This window comes from Rhineura floridana, chromosome 1 (assembly GCF_030035675.1).
Source record: "Rhineura floridana isolate rRhiFlo1 chromosome 1, rRhiFlo1.hap2, whole genome shotgun sequence".
Taxonomy (NCBI): domain Eukaryota; kingdom Metazoa; phylum Chordata; class Lepidosauria; order Squamata; family Rhineuridae; genus Rhineura; species Rhineura floridana.
The window spans coordinates 150770853-150783000 of record NC_084480.1 but is presented as its reverse complement, the minus strand read 5'-3'; the positions used below and the strand labels follow the sequence as shown (position 1 = coordinate 150783000).

The window sequence follows — 12148 nt, the reverse complement described above, 5'->3', positions numbered from 1 at the left end:
CAGCTCATAATGAGCCATGACAGGCAAGGGTCGAGTAAGCAAGTGGTTGGCTTTAAGGTTGAAAGCACCTTGTCCACTTCATCAGAAGGAAGAAGCTGGAACTGATCCCCCACCACCGGAGCACCACTGGCCGCCTCTGGCTTGCTCACTGTGTCCACAGCGCACGGAATAGCACTCTTAATATGATCGATTTTCTCCATAAAGTGCTTTGCAAACTCATCACAGGAGGCCTTAGCATGTGCCATTGGTTCCGGGGCAACTGGACCGACCAGGCTTCGGACCACTTGGAACAGCCTCCTGGGACAGCACTCTGCGGATGCAATAGAGGTTTAAAGCAGGACTACTGGTTTCAAAGTAACAAAAGATCAGAATTCTTTAAAAGTCCTTGTCCCAACTGCATGAGAGGAGATGGGGGGGGAGCATGAAAGCACAATGCTTCACTTAGTGTCATCCATATAACACTAAGCCATGGATGAAGGTCTAGCTTTCAAACTCTGATTAAGAGGCAGAGGTGGAGCAAAATGTGTGCTCAGATTCTAGGACTGATCTGCAACTCCTGGAAGATTAGTCTGTGGGGGTCAATCTCTCCTGGAAGTGTTTCTGTATGACAACCCTGCAAGCAGGTGGAAGAAGCTTCAGGCCGTGCCCTGAGCAGCCAGGCAGCCCCATTGTCGGGCAAGAGAGTGGAAGTGACGAAATGGGAGTGGTAGTAATCTAAAATAATTTTTTAATTATTTATTCACACTGATTCACATTCTCATGCACAGTAGTCTAAGGCATGGTGCTATGTATGAGAATCTTTCGACACTCACCAAGCAGACAGTTGCTACAGAACAGGAAGGGGTAGTTCCCCATGTTGTACAAGTTTTCGAAAGTATTTAGGCATAAAATGTGACGACTATGACAATTAGAACAACTTCCTTTGCTAAAAAAGGCTCGGTACCTTCCTTCTTGTGCTCCCCACACCTTCGCAAGTACATATGACGCAGACACAAGATAGGGCCTTTTCGGTGCCCGCCCCTAGGTTGTGGAACTCCCTTCCGAGTGAGGTGCGATTAGCTCCCTCCTTGCTGTCCTTCCGGCAACAAGTAAAGACTGTTTTATTTCAATGGGCATTTGGGATAGAGAACGACCAGGATTAAGTGTCATAGGATTGGTGACTATATTATATGATTTTATTATTTTAAATATTTAAATATTTTATTATTTTAAATTGTCCGCTGTTTTTAACGTATGTTTTATGGTTTTAATTTTTCTCATAGTTTAATTCTTTTTTAATTGTATACTTCTGTATGTTTTAATGGTGTTGTTTTTAGTTGTAAGCCGCTCTGAGTCCTATTGGAAAAAGGGCGGGGTAGAAATAAAATGTATTATTATTATTATTTAAAAAAATGTGTGGATAAAAAGAATGCCATGTTCTATGATGGTGGCTTTCAAACTATATTCTAGAGAAATGTGTGAGTTGTATCAGCAGTTTTTCAGTGAGAAAATCAGTAAAATCAGACAATCTCTTCTGAAAGACACCTTCTTCTCATTTACCGATATTCCCCCCCCCCATACACACACACAGCATGCAACTACAGGGGAGTGTCTATGTGTTGTAGGGCAGGGATGGGAAACCTATGGCCTTCTATATTGTGCTGAAGAACGACTCCCATCATCCCTGATCCATTGCCAGGGACAATAGGACTCATGGGAGTTTGAGTCCAACCACCTCTGGAAGGCTACAGCCTCCTCATTCCTCTTGTAAGGTGCTCTACCAGTTCATATATGACAGTAATGTCCAACAGGCTTGGCCGGTGCCCCAAATGAACTATACCCTACAATGTGCTCGCAAATCTTTTGCAATGGGCAGGGGCAGATAAGTCGATTTTGAAACTGTTCAGTGAAACTAGAACGTTTTAAAATCTCTATTGAATATTGTACAGTGCATTGTAATATACATATATGGTTTTGCCTTACCTTAAAATTAAAATGTTCATGAAATGCTTCCCCATCTATCCAGCCTATGGGTTGTATCCAACTAAGGCTGCAATCCTAAACCCACTTACTGGGGAACTCACTTGTGAGTAAGTCCCATTTAGTTTAATAGGACTTATTTCTGGGTAGACCAGAGCTTGGAAGATTACTTTTAAAAAGTAATAAATTACAGTTACAGTCACATGGCCCAAAAAAGTAGCAATTACCGTTACAATTACAATTGCTCTGAAAGTAACTTTACTTCTTCTCAAAAGTAATCACTACAGTGACATTTTAGTTGCATTTTTTTAAAAAAATTCCTACAAGGTGCTGGCCTTGGCTGCTGCACATCTAAGTAGCCTAAAACAACATTAAAAATAAACACACACACTCAGAGGGTAGTAGAACCAGGGACAAGACAAGCAGGCAGAAAGAGCCACTAAGGCCAATTTAATCTACACTTGACATTAACCATATAGTTTGTCCTTGAGTGCACCTTTTTTCTTCCAGAAATAGCCAGTGTGGGTGTCTGACATGGATTGGGACCCTGGTGTGGTAGTGGAGGCATTTAGCCCTTTGAGTCCTGAACAACATCACTCCCGCCACTCTAGTTTGCTTGTGGGAAAGCTCCCATTCACCTCAGTGGGAGCACAAAGACAAACCCAATTTTAGGCTGCATTCATTAGAACTGGAGTTTCATAACAAGTAAACATTCACGTAATTCTGCACTAATCAGTTGGAGCATTGCATCCAGTTCTGGGTGCTGATCTAGACAAATTGGAATGGGTTCAGAGGACAACAATGGAGATCATCTGGGTTTTGGAAAACAAGTTGTATGATGAAAGTTTAAGTGAACTGGGTAGGTTTATTCTGGAAAAGGCTTGAGTGGGAGTACATGATGGTAGTCTTCAAGTAACTCCAGGGTTGCCACATAAAAGAGTACAAAGACCTCTGGGTTAGGACTGGATCTAATGGGCTTAAGTTACAAGAGGGGAGATTTTAATTGAGGGGGAAATGTCTCAAAAAGATAAGAGCAGCTTAACAGTTGGACCATGTACCCAAGGTCAGCTCCCCTCCCCTTCCCTGGAAGTCTTCATATAGAAGTAGGTCAGCCATCTGTTGGGATCTTCTCTCTCTTCATCAAGTAGGGGCTGGATTAGATGACCTACAAGCCTCCCCTTCAATTTTGTGAGTCTTAAGTGCTTTGAACACTGAAAGCCACATAATAAATAGTAATTCAGCATTATGACAGGAAAGAACCCATTGCCACACCACACACTTTAATATTAATAAAACAAAAAACATATTTTGATACAAAAATTAAATAGCAAAGTTTTGGGAAGGGTTGTTTCCTTTTGTACAATGATAAATTAGAAGTTTATAATAGATGTAGATACTCTTCTGTACAATCAACAAAAAAATAATAAAATCAGTGTCCATTTACCTTAAAATGTTTCAGGGATAAGCAATATTGTCAATAGAACTAACATAAAACATGTACTTCTGCATCAAACACCTTAAGAATCCTGTAATATTGGAACAAGGAAAGGCCAACAAAAAAGTGGAGGAAGTGGGGAAATCATTCCAGAGCAGGAGAGAACTTATGAGCAGGCCGGGTGAGACGGTGGGGGTGGGGGGGTGGTAGGGTAAATGAACAAGTTGGGGGGTGAGTGAGCAGGTGGGGTGAGAGAGCAGTGGGGTGGGGGCGAGTGAGGGAGTGAGCGAGCGGGGGTGAGAGAGCAGGTGGGGGCAGTCAGGTGAGTGAGCAAGCAGGGGTGAGAGAGTGGGGGTAGGGGCGGTAGGGCAAGAGAGTGGGGGCGGTAGGGTGAGTGAGCAAGCAGGGGGCTGAGCGAGTGGGGTGGGGGATGGTAGAGCGAGTGAGGGAGTGAGAGGGCAGGGGGCAAGAGAGTGGGGGACTGGGTGGCGGTAGGGCAAGTGAGAGAGTGGGGGTGAGAGAGCAGGGGGTGGTAGGGTGAGTGAGTGAGGAAGTGGGTGAGCGGGGGTGAGCAAGTGGGGGGTAGCGCAAGTGAGCGAGTGGGGGATAAGAGAGCTGGGGTGGGGGTGGTAGGGCAAGTGAGTGAGTGAATGAGTGGGGGGCAAGAGAGCTGGGGTGGGGGCAGTAGGGCAAATGAGCGAGTGAATGAGTGGTGGGATGAGAGAGTAGGGGTTGGGGCAGTAGGGCGAGTGAGGGAGTGAGCAAGTGAGCTTGCAGGCGGGTGCAGGGGGAGGGCGGTAGGGCAAGTGAGCAGAGATCCACAATCTGGAGTGAGTCTGGAGATCACCCCTGAAAGCCGGAAAGGGTAACCCTAATTCACACACACACACACACACACACACACACACACACACACACATCATCGGCACTCACCTCCACAGCTCTTCATCTCCATTCTGCTGCTGCTTTCTCCTTCATCCTTACCCTCCGGCTTTCTCCCTCCACCGTCCATTTTCGAAGCAATTTTTTTTCTCTGCCTCCGCTCCATGACCGTCTGGCTCTCCACCTCCTCCCCTGTGGCCTCCTAACACAGAGCACAAGGGAAGAGCAATGCTGCGCAGAAGCCCAGTGTGAGGCACATGTTTTTTGTCCACCAATCAGAGCAGCAGAAGACTTCCCCTGCTCCCCCCCAAGTAACACCCAAAAAGTAACTCTGGAAACATTATAGTTGCTATTCAAAAGTAAGGAAATTACTACTCGTTCTATTACTAGCAAAATGTAATGAAGTTACCCACTTGTTACTAAAAAAATTAATAAATTACAAGTAACTCGTTAACAAGTAAGCTCTGGAGTAGACGTGGCTAGGATTGCATTGTAAGTCATACTCAGGGCACACACATTGAAATCAATGGACAAGTTAGCCATAACTAAGTAGATAGATTTCAGTGGGTATTCTTTTAGTATAGCTTAGTTGGAAACAACATTAAATATTTTCTTGTTAAATTTTTATGAGTGTTCCACAGCCACCACCTTCCTGCATTTTTTTGGTGGTTAACATATCTCTGGTAATTAATGGACCAAACAAGATCACTGAAGCAAAAAAAACCCTCAGAGGAATGGAAATGAGAAATTGGCATGGGTGGTGGGTGGATGGCATTGTTAAGCTGTTAGAGAATACATTAAGTTTTTTAAAAATCTACCTGTCATATACTGTCTTACTCAGAAGCGTAACCAGCTTTTCATGTGCCCTGTGCAAGGTTTTATTTTTGGGCCCCTTAATTTTTTTGGGGGGAAAATAATAATAAAACAAATACGATATAACAATTGTTTATACATAATTTTCATTTCAGCAAATCCATTTCAGGGCCCCCTTCGTCCTGAGCCCTGTCCCTGTGCACCTGTTGCACCTGCCTAGTTACGGCACTGGTCTTACTCTGCTAATAGCACTGTGTAGATGTAGGCATTGGAATAGGTGTTCAAATGATTTAAATATGGATTTCAGTGAAAATTACTCAGAGTTAACCAATAGAATGTTTGTTTGATGAACAATGAAAACAAATTCATAGCAAACTGAAGTCTGGGATAAATGTGATTAGAACTAGTAATCTCCCAAACCAGGTCTGGGGAACCTGCAGCCTCCAGATGTCATTGGGTTCTAACTTTCTTCAACCCCAGCCAGCATGGCCAGTGGTCAGGAATGATGGGAGTTGTAGTTCAGCAACATGTAAAGAGCCCCATGGTGCCCACCCCTGTCCTAAACCCATTCCAGCCAGCCAATTCCCTTTGCTCTCCAGCCCCTTCCCTCTCCCTGCTACACTGACCAAATTCCCACTACCCCAACTTGTGAATCCATGCCTCCTCCCCCACTTGTTAGCATTCCATACCATAAGTGGTCTCCTCCACTTTCTAAACACAATCCTCAAATATGGTTCATTTCATACCCATTTTTGCTTGAAGGGATTTCCTTTAATTGTTTCTAATGTCAAAGGTTGCACAAAGTTATACATAAGTCCCATGTTTTTTCCTATGGCCAGTTATAAACCTTCTAAAGACAACTAACGCTACCAACTAAACCAAGATTTGATCTTCAGCTTGGTATAATTTTAAAACGTTTTCTCTGATTGTAGCCATTGCCTCTTCTCTGCTAATCTTTCCTATATTTTCCCAGAAACCTGCAACACTACAACATGCCTTGTGTTCCTGGCCAGACTGCTGAATGTCCATAACAAGAGCATAGATCCATGTGATGATTTCTTCAGTTACACTTGTGGCAACTGGGAAGCTAACCATACACAGGGGATACACATGCCATTGGTGAATGTCTTTGACGTACTCTTGGAAGAAAATCAGCTGATCATGAGACGACGCTTAGGTAGGGAGAAGAGATAGATGGCTGCTGCTGTGGCCAGAATCCTTGGCAGAATATTACTTACATCTATGAGGGAAAAGACCCATTCCAATAAGATTACAATCCGACATGCTTTTGTCAAGACATCATTTGTCACTAGAACACTTAAGTGCCACTAGCACTAACAGTGTTTACACCACCCTATTATAAGAAGGTCTGCATCCATCCAGCATTGCAAGAACCACAACCTGCACAGAAGCATTTGTGGTAACACAACTCAACACCACTATATAACATGTGACTAATGCACATGCACATCTATCAGTTCCTTTTTATCCTTGCTTATATTGATTCCTCCTACCCTTTCCTTCTCTCTAATGTCTTCCCCATTGTCAAAAGTTTTATTGTAAATCCTGCAGTTTAGAGACTTTGGGGCATATTGTTGGTTCTATACAAAATAAACAACTACATTTCTTCATCCAGCAGGAACAGGCAAGTGAGCTCTAATGCACATTTGAAATTCAGACCCATCACTACCACCGACTGCATCCTGGCCCTTTTAGCATTGTTAGGTCACAATGCTGCAGTGTCAGTAGAAGCCAGAACTGGCTGAATTCCCCGTCAGGATCTATAGACAGTAGAATTAGCAATGGCATGTCCCCTTGGCTTCCTACCTCACCTGACAAAATATATCACCAAAGAATTCAAAGCCAACCTTTACAAAAGTTGAAATAAAAAATTGGGCAAAGTTGTATGCCAATTCAGGTATTAGATATATGTCAATTGTATTATTTAATGGTTGTCACCATAAAGCATAATTAAAACAACATTAAAACAACTACATCGCATAACATATGTCATCATATGTGAAGATGGAAGGCTGGCATAACATTCACAATCTGTTGCTGTCGTTGTTATATGCCTTCAAGTCGATTATGACTTATGCCGACCCTATGAGTCAGCGACCTCCAAGAGCATCTGTCATGGACCACACGGGTCAGATCTTGTAAGTTCAGGTCTGTGGCTTCCTTTATGGAATCAATCCATCTCTTCTTTGGTCTTCCTCTTCTTCTATTCCCTTCTTTTTTCCCCAGCATTATGGTCTTTTCTAGTGAATCCTGTCTTCTCATTATGTGTCCAAAGTATGATAACCTCAGTTTCATCATTTTAGCTTCTAGTGAAAGTTCTAGTTTAATTTGTTCTACCACCCAATTATTTGTCTTTGTCGCAGTCCATGGTATGCGCAAAGCTCTCCTCCAGCACCACATTTCAAATGAGTTGACTTTTCTCTTATCTGCTTTTTTCACTGTCCAACTTTCACGTACATACATAGAGATCGGGAATACCATGGTCTGAATGATCCTGACTTTAGTATCCAGTGATACATCTTTGCATTTGAGGACCTTTTCTAGTTCTCTCATAGCTGCCCTCCCTCCCCAGTCCTAGCCTTCTTCTGATTTCTTGACTATTGTCTCCATTTTGGTTAATGACTGTGCCGAGGTATTGATAGTCCTTGACTAGTTTAATGTCCTTGTTGCCAACTTTAAAGTTACATAAATCTTCTGCTGTCATTAGTCTTCTTGATGTTCAGCTGTAGTCCTGCTTTTGTGCTTTCCTCTTTAACTTTCATCAGCATTCGTTTCAAATCATTACTGGTTTCTGCTAGTAGTATGGTATTGTCTGCATATCTTAAATTATTTATATTTCTTCCTCCAATTTTCACACCTCCTTCATCTTGGTTCAATCCCGCTTTTCGTATTATATGTTCTGCATATAGATTTAACAAATAGGGTGATAAAATACACCCCTGTCTCACACCCTTTCTGATTGGGAACCAATCGGTTTCTCCATAGTAGCCTCTTGTCCAGAGTATAGGTTGCGCATCAGCACAATCAGATGCTGTGGTACCCCCATTTCTTTTAAAGCATTCCATAGTTTTTCATGTTCCACACAGTCAAAGGCTTTGTTGTAATCTATAAAGCACAGGGTGATTTTCAGCTTGGATGTCTGGCATTTTTCACTCCATATATGGTAAGAGCCTTTGTTGTAGAATCTTGAGCATTACTTTATTTGCATGGGATATTAAGGCAATAGTTCAATAATTACTGCATTCCCTCGGATCCCCTTTCTTTGGAATTGGGATATATATTGAACTCTTCCAGTCTGTGGGCCATTGTTTAGTTTTCCATATTTCTTGACAGATTTTTGTCAAAATTTGGCCAGATTCAGTCTCAGTAGCTTATAGCAACTCTATTAGTATGGCATCTGTTCCTGGTGATTTGTTTCTTCTAAGTATTTTAAGAGCAGCTTTCACCTCACATTCTAAAATTTCTGGTTCTTCATCGTACGGTTCCTCCATGAATGAATCTGTCATCCTGTCATCTCTAAGTTCTTCAGTGTATTGCTTCCATCTTCCTTTTATTTCATCTCGGTCAGTCAGTGTGTTCCCCTGTTGATTACTCAACATCCCTACTCTTGGTTTAAATTTCCCTTTCATTTCTCTAATCTTTTGGAATAGGGCTCTTGTTCTCCCCTTTTTGTTGTCCTCTTCTATTTCTATACAATAATTATTATTTATTTATTTATTTATTTAATTAAGCTTATATACCGCCCGACTAGCAACAGCTCTCTGGGCGGTGAACATTAAAAATACAATAAAATTAACACAATACAGTATATCACAATACAAAACTGTACAAAAAACTGTTCTCTTTGTCCTTATGTACTAGTCGCTGTATTATTGCATTTAGGGTTCTGACCATGTTTCTATCTCCTCTTGCTTTTGCTTTCCTCTGCTCTTTAACCATTTTAAGAGTTTTGTCAGTCATCCCTTGAGGTCTTTCTCTCTTTTTAACTAGACGTATTGTCTTTTTGCATTCTTCCCTGATAATGTCCCTGACTTCAGTCCATAGTTCTTCTGGTTCTCTGTCAGCTAAGTTTAAAGCCTCAAATCTGTTCCTTATTTGATCTTTGTACTCTTCTGGGATGTTATTTAAATTGCATTTTGGCATCATGATTGCTTTGTTCTTCTTTAGCTTTACTCTGATCTTCGATTCAACCAGTTCATGATCTGTACCGCGGTCTGATCTTGGTCTTGTTTTTGCAGAAAGTATGGAGCTTCTCCATCTTCTGCTACCAATTATATAATTAATTTGATTCCTATATTGACCATTTGGTGATGTCCATGTGTACAGTCTTCTTTTCGGTTGTTCAAAAAATGTGTTCGCAAGAAACAAATTACTGGCTTCACACAATTCAATAAGTCTTTTTCCTGCTTCATTTCTGTCTCCTAAGCCCCATTTCCCCACAATTCCTAGTTCTTCTCTGTTCCCTACTTTTGCATTCCAGTCCCCATAATTATCATCATATCTTGTTTTGGTGTGTGATCAATTTCCTCCTGTACTTCTGCGTAAAATCTCTCCAATTCTTCTTCTTCTGCGTTTGATGTTGGAGCATAGACTTGGATGATGGTTATGTTAATAGGTTTCCCATTTAATCTCATTGATATCACTCGCTCAGACCTTGCGTTGTAGCTCTTAATTGCTTTTGCTACATCACTTCTCACTATTAAAGCAACCCCGTTTCGTCTTAATTTCTCATTTCCTGCATAAAATATTTTGTAGTTGCCTGATTGAAAATGTCCCATTCCTGTCCATTTTAATTCACTCATGCGAAGTATTGTAATGTTGACACATTCCATTTCTTGCTTGACAATTTCTAACTTTCCCTGGTCCATGCTTCTCACATTCCATGTTCCTATTGTGTAAGTCGTACAACTCCAGACTCTCCTTTTGCATCTGTGCACATCAGCCTCTGGGCTTCCTTTTGGTTTGACCCAGTTGCATCCTTATCCTTTGTTCTTCCCCAGTAGCTCGTTGAGTGCCTTCTGACCTGGGGGGGGGTGTCTCATCTTCCAGCACTATCTCGTGTTGCAGTTTGGATACTCTGTTCATAGGGTTTTTGTGATAAGAGGTATTCAGAGGTTTGGATGCATCTTAGTCTGGTGTCTCATCTTTGACCATCCCGCCTTGGGTGCCCCTGCTAGGAGTCTAGCCTCTTGGTCTAGACTCCTGATGGCATTGCTCTTAGCTTCTTCAACACTCTCAAACCCCTTCACCACATTAAGGTGTGCATCTGTTATATGCATATATATCTAGACATACCAACTTCACAATAATTTCTGAATACAAAAACTTGATAAAAGGTTATCTTAGCAAAAGACCATACACGTTTTGACCTATACCAGGTCTTCTTCTGTGGTCACTGTTGAAACATTTGTGCTATAAAATAATGGTCTCCTTTTAGGTCCTAATTACAGTTATTCTATATGTTATATTGTCTAAGTAGCTGCCTTAATCTTGAAAACTAGGGCTAGTCAGTAGATGTGTGCACTCCTTTTTATAAGCCTTTCTAATTCAATCATTTCCATTTTGTATGTTACCTGCCTTCTCTTCCTCAGAAGAGCCACAGCTTGGAGTTTACAGCTCAGCAGAGGAGAAAGCCGTACAGTTTTACACCTCTTGCATGAATACAGAACAGATTGAAGCTCAAGGTGCTCAGCCTTTGAAGGAGCTTGTAAATGAGGTGATCACTGCACACAGATTCCCCTGCACTTGCACAGACATACCCTATCATATATCTAAGCTCATCTTCCTTTCAGCAGTAGAATAAAACAAGTAAGTGTGATAACTGAACTCACAACCAATCTGTATCTGAGATCACTGCTGAGCTGGTGATGGTTTAGCAGGTTGTATCGCTATTCCTTTTTGACAGATGGCCATAAAACATTCCATACAATATGCCCTACCCTACCTTTCTACCCTTATTTTCTGTTACATCTGAAATTGAAGCTAAAACACATGTCTACATTTGCTCACATTTGTCCCTTGTTACCTTTACCTCTTCCCTTATTTCCTTCCTTCCCTTTAATGTCCCCCACTATTGCAATTTGACTTACGTCTTGTAAGTCCTTCCTTTGGGGAAGGATTTCTCATTTTTTACTTATGTTAATCAATAAAGATCCAGGCAGATCCATGGTAGAATGCTATAATCAATCATAAACTAAATCACAGTTTCTCTAACTGATGAAGTGGCCATAACTTTCATATCAGTCAAACACTGATTCCCCCTACATCACCCAGGAGGACGTTATCTGAGAATTTGGGGGGGAAAAACCTCTCTCATTTTGTCTTTGCTCAGATTGGTGGCTGGAACATCACAGGATCCTGGAAAGAGACAGATTTCAACCAGACTCTTCAGATGCTCATGGGAAAATACAATACTTTCCCTTTCTTCAAAGCCTATGTGGGACCCAGCTCCTCTGATCCAAGCACCAATATTATCCAGGTGGGAATACCAAGAGGCAAGTGTTAGATGGCAGAGTTGGATAATGAGAAATGCAAATAAACTGGGGAAGCATCATCACCGAATGGTAGAGCATATCATATGCATGCAGAAGATCCTATGTTTAGTCCCTGACATTTCTAGTTAGGCCTTAGAAAGACTTATCTCTGAAATCCTGGAGAGCTGCTGCCAATCAGTTTAGGACAAGGGTCAGCAGAGTCTAGGCTTATTGGATCTACTTTTACTAGAACCCAAAAAATCTACCAGCCTGTGCCAGATGCAGAAGACACAGAGATAGAATTAAAGAACAGGCCACCTCTAACCATATTCTGAGCCTAGGTATTTGTTTTTAGACCCAGAGTTGAACTGAGCTCACAATCCTTTCACACAACAGTGTCCTGGTTAGCTTCCTTCATTTCAGCAGCCTAATTTAGCTGGAAAAGTCATTTAGTTATGATTTATTTATTAGATTTGTGAGTAGCTTTTCTTCACAAAAGTGAGCCCAAAGTGATTTACAATCAATAAAAAGTTAAAACTAGTATAAAAGCTAAAACAAAATAAAA

At 41.6% G+C, this 12148-nt stretch overlaps 1 protein-coding gene across 11 annotated transcripts in view; it reads left to right on the top strand.

Annotated features, from left to right (window-relative positions):
- KEL (Kell metallo-endopeptidase (Kell blood group)) overlaps positions 1–12148 on the top strand; it is a 101509-nt gene that overhangs the window by 48524 nt on the left and 40837 nt on the right. For 9 of the 11 annotated variants that reach the window (XR_009764146.1, XR_009764144.1, XR_009764143.1 and 6 more), the window contains 3 exons: positions 6063–6266; positions 10702–10826; positions 11442–11588. Coding sequence is in view for 7 of the 11 variants with exons in the window: in XM_061637619.1 (XP_061493603.1) it covers positions 6063–6266; positions 10702–10826; positions 11442–11588 (476 nt within the window). In the remaining 4 variants the exon portion in view is untranslated. The remainder of the gene's footprint in view (positions 1–6062; positions 6267–10701; positions 10827–11441; positions 11589–12148) is intronic. The other 2 variants (XM_061637652.1, XM_061637672.1) reach the window with 1 other exon arrangement.